The sequence below is a fragment of the Biomphalaria glabrata genome, chromosome 7 (assembly GCF_947242115.1).
Source record: "Biomphalaria glabrata chromosome 7, xgBioGlab47.1, whole genome shotgun sequence".
Lineage (NCBI taxonomy): Eukaryota > Metazoa > Mollusca > Gastropoda > Planorbidae > Biomphalaria > Biomphalaria glabrata.
This window is the reverse complement of record NC_074717.1, coordinates 8,100,285-8,117,622: the sequence shown is the minus strand read 5'-3', so window position 1 is coordinate 8,117,622 and position 17,338 is coordinate 8,100,285. Positions and strand designations below refer to the sequence as shown.

Sequence of the window (17,338 nt, the reverse complement as noted above, 5' to 3'; positions counted from 1 at the left end):
ACCATTAGCTCGTTTACACGCACCAGGTTCCAGGTCAGTATGCAGGCCTTCTATGACGATTGGTCTCGGCCATAGTGGTCTTACGATTGAAGGCGGCCAATGATAAATGAATTTTTAAAAGAAAAGTTTGTCCTGTCGGTAGAATCTCCTGAATACTGTGTTCTTTATCTTTAGTCTTTAAGAGTAGCAAATGACGTCATAAGGTTTTCAAATCTTTAGTCTCAAACCAGGCTAGTAAACGACGTCATAGAAATGGAGTAGAGAGTGGGTGCCCTCAATATAAAATGATTACTTGAACAGAGATTCACTGGCGTTGCAGGGGCGCCTCTTATTCCAGGACGCTCCCTACATAGACACACATTCGTACACGAACAAATGTCAACATTGTCTTTTAGGTCCAATTTATCTTAGCTTAAGGATAAAATATATGTTAAAACTTTAATTAGGTTCAAAATTAAGGTCGCTCTTAAAGAGTGCCTAATTTTCCGGTGCCTTAATTTCCAGACACCCACTTTACTAATGAACCACATGAAAATAGATCAGAAGTTTTTTGTTTTTTTTTTAAAGTTTGTATTGAAGAAATCTGTCACACGAGCCAAAAGAATTTGTTTAGACTTTATAAAAGGTCAATTTGTTACGTAAGATATCATCTAACTTTTAATTATACATTATAAAGTATTTTATATTGCTATTATATGATAATCTTAAGTTCATCATCCTCTTTTTTGAAGTAACGTCTGTATTCACAAAGCTTATATAAATTTTATGTCTGTCTGTCAGTCTGTCTGTCTGGTAAAAAGTTTGTACACGTTATTTCTCCCACACCTGTTCTCGGATCAAGTTGAACATTTGCACAATTGTTCATTGGCATAGACAAAACATAAATAAAAAAAAATTAGTTAATTGATTGCTGTGATTATTAATTTTGTTTTATAACAACAAGGGAAATTAATCTTTCTGTGTTGACAAATACGGCTAAATATATAGGGTATCGTCCCATTCAAACAATTATTTATTGTACATAACAAAACACGAATCAATTTAAAAACAAAAAACAATTAGTCAATTAATTATTGGTAATAAATTGACTTCTACATTATGAAGAGATACAGTTGTAAGTGGGGAGTTATTTCCCTTATACAGGCTTTGTTTCCTAATAATCCGATCAAATAATCCCATCCAAAGTATAAGGTGTGATATATTCAGTGTAGGTTATTATTATTCGAACCCGGGAAACTCGGCTAAGAAGACAAGCGATTGACGACTCAGCCACCGCTCCCTCAATACAGGCACAAACAGATTGAGCCACGAGCTATATTATAAACAAGATCACAACGGCAATGGGGTGACCTGCAAACCACTGACTAAAAAACGCAACTCAAAACTTTATGGCCATAATCATTGTCCTTAGGGCTCTCGAAGACCTTCCTTAAGGGAACAGTACCAGGAAAAAGAAGAAGCAGACAGAGGAAGCGATGGTAAGACAACATAAAAGAATGGACCGGCCTGTCGTTGAAAGAAATTCTCTTCATGGGAAAAAATATAGTAAAATTGGAGGATAAGGTCGGTGAATCTTGTGTGTTGCCTCAACGATTCAATTGATCAACTAAAGCAGTGATGCCCAACCTTACTCGTCCTGCGGGCCATTTAATTTCCAACACTTGTGTCGCGGGCCACATCAACGAAAAGATTCAAACACGAAATGACACAAACCTGAAACTATTTGATTAGAAGCCCGTGGATCTAGTACCCGTAGGTAAACAATCTTTTATTCACGGCTCAAATCAAGAATGCCGCCCATATTTGTTTCATAATGCCGTTTATATGTTGTTGTTTTTTTTATAAACAACTCCACTTTCTTTATAAACAAACATGTTGGTTTATCATGTTCTACAAGTAATGATCATATCACTTTTCCGAGTAGATTCTTCATTCAGAAATGTTAAAGGTCAAGGGACCAATCCATTCGAGAACAAATGAGGGGCCTAATGTAGGTAAAGATACATTTTTCAACCTTTTTTTTTTTTTTTTTGGAGAAAAAAAAGGGGGGGGGGATTTTCTATACTTTGTGCCGACTTATCGGTGGGCCGGATGGAACAACTTCTCGGGCCGGAATTGGCCCGCGGGCCGTATTTTGGGCATCACTGATCTAAAGGATAAGTAAAAACATGCTAGGATTATTAAAAAAAAAAAGATTAGAAAATCTACAAAACTTAATTATATAATACGTTTCAATTAAAGAGAAAACAGACACATTTTCAAACAATGAAAGAAGCCTGTAGATTAGGGCTTGTGAAATAAACCTGTAAAACTCTTTGTTCGGGATTGCTTCCCTTGAATCATATTTTTAAACAATAATTTAATATTGCATTAAAAATGTATAAGCTTAATATAATCTTATTTAAGGCTGTCTATTCGGAGCCAGCAATGCACGAGAAAATTGGCGTTTCCGGTTGCTTGGCTCATCGTAGTCTAGTGTGAACAAAAAAAACAAACACGACTAACCCAGTATTGCTGTGGCTACATATCCAGACCAAGTAATCAAGTTATCAAATACCCCGATCCAAGAGGAAATAATCAAAGATTATAAATAGGATGAAGCAGAAATTGGATTAATTTATTTATAACGTTTCGCCTTTGGACATCAAACTTTGATTATTGTAATAAATATTTTGTGTACAAAACGATACCTACACTGCTTCATTAGCGATCTGATACGGAATCTCTGGAACATGTAATATCTAGGTCATAGTGGGGTCTCCATGGAAACGTCTAGTTCTACTATCTTAACAAATGTCTCCCAATATCCCAAACATATATTCATGCAATATATTTCCGTTTTTTTTTTTTTTTGCAAGTCAAACCTGCCATTGAATCTTTAAAACAAAAATTCAAACTTATGGAGCTTCTCAATAACAATCTATATATATATAATTCTCTTCGTGGCCCAACAATGCGGGACACCACGCAGAAGTCATGGAAAGATAACTACACCGCGAGTCGACTAATAAAATATAAATTAGAATATGAATAATAGATCTACAGTGGTTGAGTAGTTTTTAAATTTATTACATAAGGTTTTTTGTTTAAGTGTGCAAGTGCAAGTTATTATGGATTGACCAATTAACATTCTTTTAACATGGTAATTAAGTATTTAAAAACTACATTAAACATTAAAGTTGTTATTAAGCTTCAAAAAATATAATTTCTAAACAACTCACAATAACTCGGCCATAAAATACAATTTTCACTTACTGCCTTTAGGGACAAACACACACAAGAACCTGTAGTTTTCGGGCTTCGTTGTACATACGATTAGGTGCTAGGGCTTGCGATGTAGCCCATGAATTAACAACAGTTTGTATTGTAAGTTACCATGGATTAACACAGTTTGAATTGTAAGTTACCATGGATTAACACAGTTTGAATTGTAAGTTACCATGGATTAGTACAAGAGTAAGAATTAACGTCTAAAGTACCAGCCACAGTACTAGCGTTGACTTATAGCCCCAGACAGCTATTCCAATGGGGTTGTTTCGAATCTCTGACCTACCTTTTTAAAAGTCACGTGGTTACGATCTTATACATGACAATAATGGCAATGTCTTCCTATGATAAGATGTAGACCTAGATCTAATACTAGCCCAGATCTAGTAGATCTACTAAATAATCATATCAGCCTGTGACTTATCGCAACATGTTTTTTTATTACTTACTAGTCGACCGGCGGCATAGCATTCGCCGCTATTTTGCAGGGCCGGTCTTAGGCCGCTGCAACCTATGTGAACGAAGGATCCACACTTTCATGGAACCCGCGCTAATTCAAGGTGTATAAATTATTAAATTAAACCATAACTTAAAACAGATTTCCCGCACACTCCTGTCGATTTACCAGGAGCTCCTCGAAATCTCCCGAAATTGCAAATATACGAAAAAGTCCTTAAAATATACGGAAATACATAGAAAAAATTGTCATTTTGGGGTGTCATTCAATATGGAAAACGTCAATCCTAAGCGCTATTAATAAAAACGGCATTATGCATTAGCGGTAATTGTGTAATCAGGTGAAAGAAGCTTCTCGCGCCTCAAACTAATGTAGAATTACTTGAGGTCAACAATTCTCAAACATTAGGTAATTCTTGCTATTGAGCGGGATCTATGTGAGAAACAGAATTATTATGATATACTTTATGGCTTCGCTACACGCAAGGCTCGTAAAGTAATTGTGTACGTAGTAAAGAATTAATAAAAGGCATAGACGAATTTATTTTCTAATACAAACTCTTAAATTTGACTTATTGTCCGCTTCCCTACCCAATTGGCCCCGCGAAATCCGTTTCGAATAGGGCCCCACAAGGCTTAAGTCCGGCCCTGCTATTTAGTGTTTGTAAAATGTTTCACATGTTTCGGATGTTCCTTCAGAGTTGACGATAGTTTACTTCCTAGTCCAAACCTCCCGCATGGGATGGGAGCGGGCAGGGTTTGACAGTCCAGCGCGCAGCCATCCGTAGCGAGCTGTGAAAACGTGTTCTCCCCCCCCCCCTCTTGTTTTTTTTCGTGGGGTGACTATCCGCAGAAGTGATCTTCCCATTTACTTCTCGTGTGACCTGATTAGGGAAGAAGAGAATTATATATAAAGATAGTTGTCTAGATCTAGACTATTATCATATTCAAGTAGTCTAACACTGAAATCAACGAGGCCATTCATGTAAACAACACTACCACGTGACATGGCAGAAATACGGAACAAACACCATTCAACCGTTGTAGCGAGAGGTGCAACGTCACAACCTGTGGGCAGTTTAGACCAATAGCGTGTTGTCACGTCGCAGGTCAGTGTTTAGGCCATCTATAACAGTTGATCTCCGTTGTAGCGATACCATTCGTTACAGAAGGCCTCAACATTGACCTGCAACGTCACAACCTGTGGGCAGTTTAGACCAATAGCTCGTTGCCACGTCGTACAGACCTGTGACGAGGCAACTGCCCACAGGTAGTGACGCTGCAGGTCAGTGTTCAGGCCTTTTATAACAGTTGGTCTCGGTTGTAGTCATATTGAATTCATAACTTTTCTGAACAGTATATACAAGGCTTTCAAATTCAATGTAGATATATTTAGAAACACAAAGGGAAATTATAATGGCAATGTCTTTGATTTCGAAGATTAAGGATGAGTGCATTGTTTCACATGACAACTCAAACCCAGTTGCGACCTGCATAGTTTCAATCACCTAATGCAGACAAAGTCGTTGTCCGTCGGCGGTCTTTTTAAGTTTTCTTTTCGACTTCTGGGTCTGTCTTCAATAAGAGATTTTTTATGGGTCTCAGATGTGTGTCCCGCGGCCTTTTATGAAAGCTCTCAATCTGTTGCCAGCTTTTTTCCTCTAAACCAGGGAGAGCTAAGGGCGTCTGAGTTGATCTTATAGCAATTACGGAGGGTACCTCTGTTACACCGTCTACCTATTAAGCTCGCCAAAGAAGATCTTCATTGGCATGCAGTCGTCCATCAAGCGGGATAATGATAATTTAAACAAGATAATAAGTTCTTCTAAAATAATACACGTTTAACTGTCACCAGTCTCCTCATTTGTTCTTCCTACTTCTGCTTTCACTTTCCTATTTAGAACCGTATAAGCTTACACTTCCTCGTGGATACTTCAGAATCTAGTCAACTTACGCAACCAAAGTATTCGTCAACTTGTACTCATGATTACATCAGAAACACGCACACACTCACACGCAAAAACACACACTCACACACTGTAACACTAGGCTTAGTCAGTCTTTTTTAATTGTTAGTATTCTAGCGTAGGAGGATAAAAGACTGTATAAAACATATATCACCGTGCCACAGATGGAATGAAGCTTTTTGTGTTTATTTGCTACACTTGTCCCTCTCAAATTGATTCAAAACATATACAGTCAAGCTCTGGGGGGTCGAGTCTGGCACTTTTATAGGAATGCAAAAAAAAAGAGAAGGGAGGGAATCGCAGATATACAAGGGGAGGTAATTAACACGGTTTCTGCCTGATGTAGTCTCCCTTGGAGTCTAATCAAGCAGTTCAAATTACAGGCCCAACATTTTTTACCATTGACCTCCCCCGCCCCCCTTAACCATCCCATCGATCGCTGGATTTAGCTCTTTGGCTGAAGAGATACATACAACCCCCCGGGGAATCAAGATTAGACATTTAAACTCTCTGATCACTGAGAAAGAAGAAAGATATGTCTTGAGATGTTTCCATTTTTTAAGTTTAATATACAACTCTTTTACATCTTTTTCACTTCTTGATACTTCTGATATTCGCTGTTTAAATTATTTTAATCATTAGTAACCAGTAACGTTTTATCACTAAACCAAATTGATAAGATAAAGTTAACACTATTGCAGACTCCTTGGCCCACCAGGGAGGGCAATTTCCACCCACCAAACTGGCTGTAAGCTTTCATCATGCTCTGGCTATAATTCAAAAAAACAGAAATGGAAAAGTGGTTTGAGTGCTGGGACAAGTCCCAAAAACCCCTTGGAGTCTGGGAGCGCATGAGGCGCCCTGACCGCACTTCCCCGTGGTGGAGGCTGTCCAGGCCTGTGCAAGCTGTTATAGCACAGTGCAGGACAGGCCACTGTCCTGTTGGCTCATATTTCTCACGGTTATGGCCAAATTTCGATTCACGGTGCCCTCGCTGAAGAAGAGGGAAGAAGAGGAAACCGTGCCTCATATTCTGTTTGACTGCCCAGGACTTGCTGATCTTCGTCTCGACAGGCCTGGGAAACCAAAAATTCTCGACCTGTATGGTGACATGTATGCACTACGCAAAAAGCAGGGTTTCTATCCAGGGCTTTTGCAAGAGAGGATTTGAGTCTCTCAAGCCCTCACTCAAATGGAGTTAGATGATGATGATGATATAAAGTGTATTGTGTATGTATAAAACGATGCCTACATTGATTCATCACCGACCTGATACAGAATCTCTGGAAGATGCGATGTAATATGTAGGTCATGATGAGGTCTCCATAAAACGTCTAGTTCTACAATCTTAATCAATCTTCGGATTAGGAAGATAATGTCTCCCAATATAAAAAAAAAAGATGCAATATGTTACTGTATTTAGCAAGTAAAACCTGCCATTGAATCTTTTAAAAATATGAAACGTAAGTCTTGGCCAAGGGGTTTTCGGACTTCCAGCCACACATCCAACAGAACTTTGGTTTTACAAAGTTGGACAATGTTTATATTACAAAGAATTCATTGTTCAATATAATCAAGAGAAATAAGCTCACGTTACGAATTATTATCCGATACTACATTAGTTGAAATTTAAAAAAAGATACTAAAATGTTTAATTTAGTAACAACTTAAGGGGATTAAATTTTAAAAAAAATGTGTAAAGCTGTGTGCCTTATCATTAATCCGACCCCAACTGAGGATCAGGGCTGATATTTGTAAGAAAACTAAAAGGATAATATTGTTTTAATAGGTCTCTTAAAATCAGAGCATTGGGTTGTCGCGACAGATAAAAAAAAAGATGACAACCTGCCCTAATAAATGTAAAAGAAAGATGAGATAAAAGAAATATATGATGAAAAAAAAAGATAATACAGCTATTTTATTTTTCTGTGTCATATGTGACAAAATAAGTAGGTCACTGTTGGGTCCGCGAAATGATATAAAATCACACTTCCGTAATCTTCTGACTCCAAAACCTTCGCTTTATTATTCTACATAGTTGTATTTTGTTTGCATTTTTTCGCTGAAGACAAAACGAAATTAATATAGCATTCTTTCCATTTACAGTCTACTGGAAAAACAGAAAAGCTAAACAAGAAAATAAAACAAATTACTTTAAAATAAAAAAACAACTTATATTATGCATAGTTGTATATATTAGTTTGGATCAGTCATGTAATTAAATTTGTAATAGATCTAGACCAGCGGTTCTCAACCTTTTAAGCTCGGCGACCCCTTTTTACAAATCTCAACTCTGCCGCGACCCCCCCCCCCCCCCGACACACACACACATAAAAAAATAGAAGAGTAGACAATAACAATCCATATTTTCGATGGTCTTAGGCGACCCCTGCCAAATCGTCACCCACAGGTTGAGAACCCCTGATCTAGACTAACAATAAAAAAAAAACTTTTTTTTTAAAGAAGGGGGATTAACCTAAAATCGAACTCATGGTTCAAGCCTCCTCAAGCTAACATTTTAACCACTCTGCTAGTTAAGTCCTTATGAACATAGAAGATTGTAGAGTTATATATTGTATCTATAATCTCGTCGTATTTCATGTAAGACTCAGTCGTCGACCTATAGAGGGAACTAATTCAGTTTATACCACTACTTCAGTCAAGTACAGTTTTATTCCCCTTGTTTGAGATACCAAACTCAAAAATTAATTACCAATAATTAATTAACTATTTGTTGTTGTTTTTTTTATTTATTCCCGTGTTACTATGCAAAGAAATAACTGCAAAATTTCAGCTTAATCCCAGATTAAGTGTCCGAGACATAACGTGTAGAAACTTTTTTACTAGACAGACAGACAGACAGACAGAGTTGATATAAGCTTTGTAATATAAAAAAGTAAGCTCTTAAAGAAATCATTTAGAAAAACAAAATGAAGTCCTTTAATGTCCTGATCAGGACATGGAGACAAAAGAAAAATAGATGGAAAGGATGAGGCACTACGTTGATACTTCCATGGGAAAATAAAACAACAACAGAGTCGATAAAACGTGTGTCCACAGAGGGCAGAATTAGAGAAAAAGAGGCCGAGAAGAAGAGAGGGCGAAAGAGTGTGGGAGAGAGAGAGAAATTGTGTGTCAGATGAGAGAGAGAGAGAGAGAGAGAGAGAGAGAGAGAGAGAAAGTGTGTGTGTGTGAGAGAGAGAGATAGAGAAATGTGTGTGAGAGAGAAAGTGTGTGTGTGGGTGAGAGAGAAAGTGTTTGTGTGGGAGAGAGATAGAGAAATGTGTGTGTGTGGGTGAGAAAGAGAGAAAGTGTGTGTGTGGGTGAGAGAGAAAGTGTGTGTGTGAAGGAGAGAGAGACAAAAAGTGTGTGTGTGAAGGAGAGAGAGAAAAAGTGTGTGTGTGTGTGGGTGAGAGAGAGAAAGTGTGTGTGTGGGTGAAAGAGAAAGTGTGTGTGGGTGAGAGAGAGAGAAAGTGTGTGTGTGGGTGAGAGAGAAAGTGTGTGTGTGAAGGAGAGAGAGAGAAATGTGTGTGTGGGAGAGATAGAAATGTGTGTGTGGGAGAGAGAGAGAAAGTGTGTGTGAGTGTGGGTGAGAGAGAGAGAGAAAATGTGTGTGTGGGTGAAAGAGAAAGTGTGTGTGTGGGTGAGAGACAGAGAAAGTGTGTGTGTGGGTGAGAGAGAAAGTGTGTGTGTGAAGGAGAGAGAGAGAGAAATATGTGTGTCGGAGAGAAAGAAATGTTTGTGTGGGAGAGAGAGAAAGTGTGTGTGTGGGAGAGAGAGAAACAAATGTGTGTGAGAGAGAAAAAGTGTGTGAGAGAGAGAAAGTGTGTGTGTGAGAGAGAAAGTGTGTGTATGTGAGAGAGAGAAAGTGTGTGTGTGTGTGTTGGAGACAGAGAGAAAAGTGTGTGTGGGGAGAGAGAAAGTGTGTGGGTGGGAGAGAAAGTGTGTGGGAGAGAAAGTGTGTTTGTGTGGGACAGAAAGTGTGTGTGGGAGAATGAAAGTGTGTGTGTGGGAGAGAGAAAGTGTGTGTGTGGGAGAGAGAAATTGTGTGTGGGATAGAGAAAGTGTGTGTGGGAGAGAGAAAGTGTGTGTGTGGGAGAGAGATAGAGAAATGTGTGTGAGAGAGAAAGTCTGTGTGTGAAAGAGAAAGTGTGTGGGGGGGGAGAGAGCGAAAGTGTGTTTGAGACAGAAAGAAAAAGTACGTATGTGGGAGAGAGAGAGAGATAGTGTGTTTGAGACAGAGAGAAAGTGTGTGTGTGTGACAGAGACAGAAAGTTTGTGTGTCAAAGAAAGTGTGTGTGAGAGAGAGAGAGAGAGAGAAAGTGTGTCTATGTGTGAAAGAGAGAGAGAGTGTGAGATAAAAGGGGGGGAGGAGGTAGTTTCTCAAACAAGAAACATGTAATCCACCCATTAGACAAACACTAATCATCTAACGCTTGGGTCATCAGTCAGCCTTACCTCTGGCCCGACATCCTGGGTATTGACACTGGTCACTAGCTCATACAGGAACTGGTCAAGTTCAGAGCCCTCGATGTAACCATTGCCTGGAAAGAGAGAAAGGGGTAAAGACATGTCACTAAATTAGTTTTATTGATTGGTCTGCACTGGATACTTAAATTACCAAACTAAACATTCCGACAGACAATCTGGACAGAAGTGGAATCATTGGTAGAACTCACTACACACCACACACTTATACACACACACATAAGTACACACACTTACAGAGGTGGTGACACACTCACTATAAACTACTTGAGCTAGCCTAATTAAAGAAAAGTTGTGTAGATAACAGAAGTAAAGAAGATGAAATGTCACAATTTTGTGGAGGTCCTCTTTTGTTTTCAAAGAATAGAAATATCTTTTTGTTCTGAAGACTTCCTAAAAAGGTCTAGAAAATATAACATTGCTCACGCTAGAATAACTATTGAAAGACAAGAACGTCAGTAATTTATAAGTTATATTGGAGGAATGGTTAGCTACAAAGAGAATACAACGTCAAGCTAATGTGCACTTCTGATAGGCGTTGAATTGTCTTGAAATGTGTAACTTTTAGTTTAAAAAAATACGAAAAAATTGCAGGACAGCAGCAGGATGACGACTGGAACCCGAAATCATCGAAATCTCAGCCCAGAGCGCATACCACACGACAAGGCAGCCCAAAAAAAAAGTCCTTAAGCACTGGACTGAAACTTGCAGACTATCCATTGGCGTAGCTAGGATATGTGATAACCCTTGCGGGCCGCACCACCCGAAAATTGCTAGCTACGATTCTGAGACAATCCTATTTTATGACATGTTTACGTGTAATTGCGGTTTTCAGCAGAACTCGACAATGTGCGTCGGATTGAAATCTCAGGTTTCAGTTTCATGTGTCTGTTCTGTCAATGTTTCTAGTTTTTTACTGCCGGCAGCTTCGTCTGATATGACAATGTCTCCGAGCCAAACTCAGCCCTTCCACGACAGACAGTAAAATGAGTTGGCTAGAGCCGAATCGCGCCTGTGTTTGTGTCTGTAATTTAAAAGGGGATGAGTATTAGTTCCCTTCCAGTGTAAGTGTGGCGTGTGGCTGTGCGTGTGTGGTTATGTCTGTGGCTGTGTATGTGGTTGCGTGTGTGGGTATGTGTGTGGCTGTGTATGTGCGTATGATTTAATGAAAAATGAGTATAAAATCCCTATCAAAGTAAGTGGGGCAGGTGTGTGTATGTGTGTCTGTGTGTGGCTGTGTTATGGGGTATGTCTGTGACTATGTGTGTATGTGTAATTTAGTGGAAGACTTCCCTATCAATGTAAGTGGCGCATGTGGCTGAGATTTATGAACTCCTTGGCGACCTCGTCCCATATGCTAGGACAAATTTGTACAAATACTCCTTCTTCCCTAGTGCTATTAGAGCATGGAATGGGTTGCCTGAGCTAGCCAGGAAAACCAGTGACTTGGCAGAATTTAAGTCATTGGTTAATATGCATGACTAAATGCATGACGTGTAGGACGTAATCATCTTCTTTTTTGAAGTAACGTCTGTTTAATATAAGATAAGACCAAAAACTAATGTTACCTTGCTTAGCTTAGTAGAAGATGTTTTATTTTTCATGTTTAGAGAACATTAGAATCATATTACTGTGCAGAAGGAGTAAAGAATTGCAAGGATTGCTTCGTGTGAGAACCACCGCAACATGCAAGAGGATGTTTTGGCGTTATTGGAGTTATTATGTGTAATTTGTATGCTTTTTTTCCCGAGTGTAGCACGGATTAAGTCCATTGATATTTTGGATAATCATTGCGGTCTAGATAAATGTACATTTACATATGTAATTGCATCACTAGGTACCAACTTCTTTTTTTTTTTGTCATTTGAAAAATACAGCGAATTTATGGACAGTCCTGACCAGGGCACGGGCCACGGGCTCCGGCTGGGAGGGCATTCAAGAATCTAGAAACAATGCAAAACACAAAACGGAAGAATGGGCCACTCGACTATCGAGATTTTGATCGTTCGCAGTTCTGCATTTAACAACCTAAAGTTCGGGGCTCACGTAACCAATCGGGCCCGCCCCCACCCTGGTACATTTCTTTGTCTTAAATGTTCCGGATTGTGTTATTTAATTTTTCATCCTAGCCCTAACTTCCGCGTAGGAGTACGACCATTGGGTTTACGTTATGATTTTCATAGTACGGCAGTGCAGATAAATATTCTTGTATCTAGGTATACTATTGTAGATGTAACATAGATGTGGTCTAAGTAAGCAGCATTTATAAAAAAAGTTTTTTTTGAATTTTTGTAACCTCGCCGTTTAAGACCCTTAACGTTAGTGAATAGCTGGAATCAGCGCCTATCATTAAAATGTTTATAGCACATTTCGCGCTACATAATGACTTCATTATTACTATCTTTATTATTATTGAAATAATTATCAAAAAGCAATGCTCTATCACTCCTGGGTTCAAGGGCAGTATCCTTACTATGTTACACTGAGGAATGCTGCTATTATCGGCAAGTCTACAGCAGTAAAGCCCACTTGCTTATACAAAGAATCTTCAGGACCTAACAGATGTTTGGTTATTGTGTTCATGTGTACTCTTTAGGATGTGGAAAATGTATTACAATTTAACTCTATGACTTAAAATTTAATTCGAAAACCAACGGGCAACTAATTAGCGGAAATAAAAGAGATTTGATTGGAAGATTAACTGTCAGGCATTGAGATAATGTTGCAATTAGAGCTCAATTCTTTTTTTTATTTTAGTTGGCATCAGCAACGTTCAATTGAGTGCCCTTGACATTGCTCAGTTTATCGCAAAAATCCATAACAGTGCTGAAAATTTCACAAACATTTGTATATGCTTATCAAACTACGGGTACTTAGCAATGTTGTATATACCTTATCAATACTTCAGTGTTTTGCACACCGGGTATACCCGAAATTCCGTTTTGGAAATTCCCAACAGTGATTTCTATCTGAACATCAATTAGATGTCAAGTTGTTTTATTTTTTTTTAAGCTTACATTGCACCCAAGAAATAAACATAAGACTAAATGTTAGTACTTTTTTTGTTAATAACTAAAAGTCACACAAGAAGCAGACGTGAGACTCCCTGGCGTGACTTTTCAATTGATATCGTGTAATATGAAATCACGTGAATGAGTTGAATGGAGGGGACGGCTGAGTCCGAGGTTGAAACCCGGACAGGGAGAAATAAAACTGATTAGATTACCAAAGCAGGAAATGGAGGAGACATATTGAATGTCTGGACGTGGGCGAAGACAATGGGTGTTAGAAAAAATGGACATGAATAGAATTACTCGGACACACAGGCGTAGCAGGGTTCCCTTTGGCCCGGGTTCAGGCATCCCGCATTTGGTCCCTCTCCGGTAAGTTGAGTGTAACTGAATACAAAGTAAGTCACACTGTATGTTAAGTGAGAATACATTTCCAAGGTAAAAATACACATAAGACAGACATAAGACAGACATAAGGCAGACATAAGACAGACATAAGACAGACAACACTAAGTACACATGTTGCTTATAGAGTAAACGCTAACGAGGTTCTCGGATCATATGAAAAGTCCATGTCATTGGTCAATCATTTAAGTTACTAAACTTAATAAGATATCTATTCTGTAGCATTTTACGACTCCGGATATAGCTTTTTCCCTTTGCAACTTCTTGTGTGACTTAAGAGGCCAATCCCTGATACAGAGCTGCGGTCATAGGTTGAGTATCTGTAATCACCGGAAGCAGTTGCACTTTTATCCTTCTTTCTCCTTCTGGTGTGTACGCCACCTGCTATCCAGGGCCCTTTCTGTATGCTTGCTATCCATATGGATCTATCCTGTGACTCTTCTAACCTGTCGCTAGTGTCAATGTTGAAGAGCTTCATGTCGCGCTTGCATATATCAGTATACCTTAAAAGTAGATGACCAGCGGCTCTTCTGCCTTCTATTAGACCACCATACAGAATGTCTTGAGGGAGTTGTCCTGTGAGGCATTCTGTGAACATGATAAACCAGCCAAGAAGTCTGCTACTGATAAAAAAGTCCTGGCACAAATAACTGGATTGAGGGCTAATTTTACAAAGCTTATATCAACTCACTCTGTCTGTCTGGTAATAAATTGGACCACGTTGTTGATCCCACATCCATTCTCTGGTCAAATATAAATCCATTTTTTTAAAAGTAACCAATTAGTCAGTTAATTACTGGTAATTAATTATTGTGTTTTATACCAACAAGGGAAAGTAATCCTTCAGTATTAAAATATATGTGGGGGTTTTGTCGCTTTAGCTCAGGGGTTCTCAACCTGTGGATCGCGACCCCTTTGGGGGCCGATTGACGATTTAAAAGGGGTCGCCTAAGACCAGCGAAAAATGAATTGTTTTTGTCCATTCTTCAATTTCTGTGTGTGTGTGTGTGTGTGTGCCGTTTTTGGGGGGGGGGGGATTACAACATGAGTTAACAATTTCTTGAACTATTTTTACGAATGATTTTTTTTTAATTTTGCTATCGTCTGTTTACATTCCAACATAATATGACAACATTGCACCACAAATGTAGAGTGGTACTTATTATGAAGAATATAACTGTTTACTCTCCATCATAATGTTCCAGAAACGTCGAACTAGCTTACTAGTTATTGTTTTTCATGCTACTTGTGATACAATCAATCAGCATTGACCTTTTCTAACACTTGATAATTTTTGAAAAAAAAACAAAAAACAGCTTGATGAATGTTGTTCCAAATAATGTGAAAGGATAGCAGCAAAGATTTTAAAGTTTCGATTTACAGCTAAAAACCTAATTACGTTATTTCATCTCTACATTAATAAAATATTTATCCCGTGCGAGGTACCCTAAATTTGCCCTAAGGCAGCATGAGGTCAGAGGGACATTTATATGCCATTGACGTTGAATGATATATCTTTACTGTTAATACGAATGCAAATGTACTGTCTACTCATACAAATAATTCATGTACCTAAACTAGTGAACACATTCCGTAATATTAAAATACAACAATTTAATTGTACATCTTCGTTATAAGCGCAAAGGGCCTTTATTCACTGACTGACATTATCTCTAAAAATACGAACATTTCACCAATGACTATTTCTGTGTGCCTAAAACAATTAAGCGCCTTGCACGATCGAACCTGCAGTGTGATGTTAGACATGTTACGTGGCGAACTGCCGACGGGTTGCGACGTCGCAGGTCAGTGCTGAGGCCTTCTCTAACGATTGGTCTCGGTTTGGGCCTCTATTGGTCGTGGGCCCGGGCGCAATGAACCCCTTCGCGTCATGGTATCTAGGCCACTGCTCGGGTTACAGCCGAGCATAGTAAATAGATATTGGATCATAGTGTGTCTGTTCACATTAAGTTATGAGGTTGGACATTGTGCTGGAACTTAACACCCACAGTGACCTTTAGCAACAGACATACAATTATTATAACTTTACCCTGCCCGGATTTCACTGACCTAAACATCGACAAGAATCAATTCCATTGACACAAAAAAGCAACGCGTAATGTTTGCATGAATGTTATGACAGAGTAGAGATACTACTTACTGTGCGACATCAGCGCTCAGGGCCGGCCCTAACAATTGCGGGGCCTTATGCGAAACGGATCGCGCGGGCCCCAGTCAAAAGCAATAGCAAGCATTGCCAAATTGTTCAATCTATCTTCGTTAATTGTTACCTCAAGTTTCATTTGATTTCCATACGCCCGTGAAAAATCAGGAGGCCGCGGGAACTATGTAGTATAAATTATAATGGTTTCATTTAAGAATAAACACCTAGAATTAGCGCAGGGCCTATGAAAGTGCGGGGCCCACTGCGGCCGCATAGATTGAAGGGGCCTAAAACCGGCCCTGTCTTCGAACACCTATCTCTTATAGGGGATTACAGCATGTTGAAGGCTACTTTTTTTTTATCGTCAACCTTAATTAAGGATGAAGTAAAAATGGGTGCCCCCTCGTTTCAAACACCAACTCATTTGTCATTTAGCCCTCACTGGCTCTGCAAAAGAGCTCACAGCTCAGCAGCAATAAAGCTGGCTAGAAGAAGAAGAAGAAGCCCTCGCTGGCTCTTCAAAAGAGCTCACGACTCAGCAGCAATAAAGCTGGCTAGAAGAAGAAGAAGAAGCCCTCACTGGCTTAGATGAAATCAACAGGCAGGAAATGGCTTCTGCCAGACAGCTGGATACCTCTTACAAAGATAACACATTTGAGACCCAATGAAAATCTCTTGTCGAAGACAGGCGTCTAAGAGAGAACTTGAAGAGATCTTCTCGTATCTGAGTCTTCACCACCACGTGCAATACTCTTCCTTAATCCTTGGAATCGAATACAATGGCTTACCATAATCTTTCAAAGTGGAAATGTAATCGAACATCAAGAGTGAGACTATGAAGTCGATTATCGGTTTGCTTATATTTTCAAGTTTTCATCAGTATCAGTAACCCTAACTGACGCCAAGCGCCATGATTAAGAAGTTCCACAGTCTCCATAACAATCTTCTGCATAAATAATGCCGTAGTGACCAGATGAAAGGGATGACGTCATTGACAGTCTATCGCGTGTGTGTATGTGTGTGTGTGTTTGGGCCAGTCCAATTGTTTATGGGATCATCGTAAGGTCCGGTCCTTCTACTCCTGCTACAGGCTGTCACCTTTTAATTGCTAGCGACAAAAGTTGCTGAAGTGTTGTAGCACCTAAAAATGTCTCCAGCCAGGGTTTTAGGCGCCGTCTGGTGGCCATTTTAATGGCGACACTCCATACGGTTTATGTTCGGTAACAGCCCTGTGAGTGCGTGTGTGTGTGTCGCGCATGGTCTATTTGTCGATAATATCAAAGGGAGCTGAGCTTTGTCCTTTTTCTAAGTGTTATGCGGTTGTCGGAGGTGCGGTGGATGAACGGTAAAGCGTTTGGCTTCCGAACCGGGGGTCCCAGGTTCGAATTCTGGTGAAGACTGGGATTTTTAATTTCGGAATCTTTGTGCACCTCTGAGTCCACCCAGCTCTAGTGGGTACCTGACATTAGTTTGGAAAAAGTAAAGAAGGTTGGTCGTTGTGCTGGCCACATGACACCCTCATTAACCGTGGGCCACAGAAACAGGTGACCTTTACATCATCTGCCCTATAAACTATAAGG

At 39.4% G+C, this 17,338-nt stretch overlaps 1 protein-coding gene across 4 annotated transcripts in view; it reads right to left on the bottom strand.

The window, feature by feature from the left end:
* The window catches only part of LOC106067792 (calbindin-32-like), a 189,053-nt gene that overhangs the window by 84,593 nt on the left and 87,122 nt on the right, over window positions 1-17,338 (bottom strand). For all 4 annotated transcript variants that reach the window (XM_056035416.1, XM_056035417.1, XM_056035415.1 and 1 more), the window contains exon 3: window positions 10,149-10,234. In XM_056035416.1, the coding sequence (XP_055891391.1) occupies window positions 10,149-10,234 (86 nt within the window). The remainder of the gene's footprint in view (window positions 1-10,148; window positions 10,235-17,338) is intronic.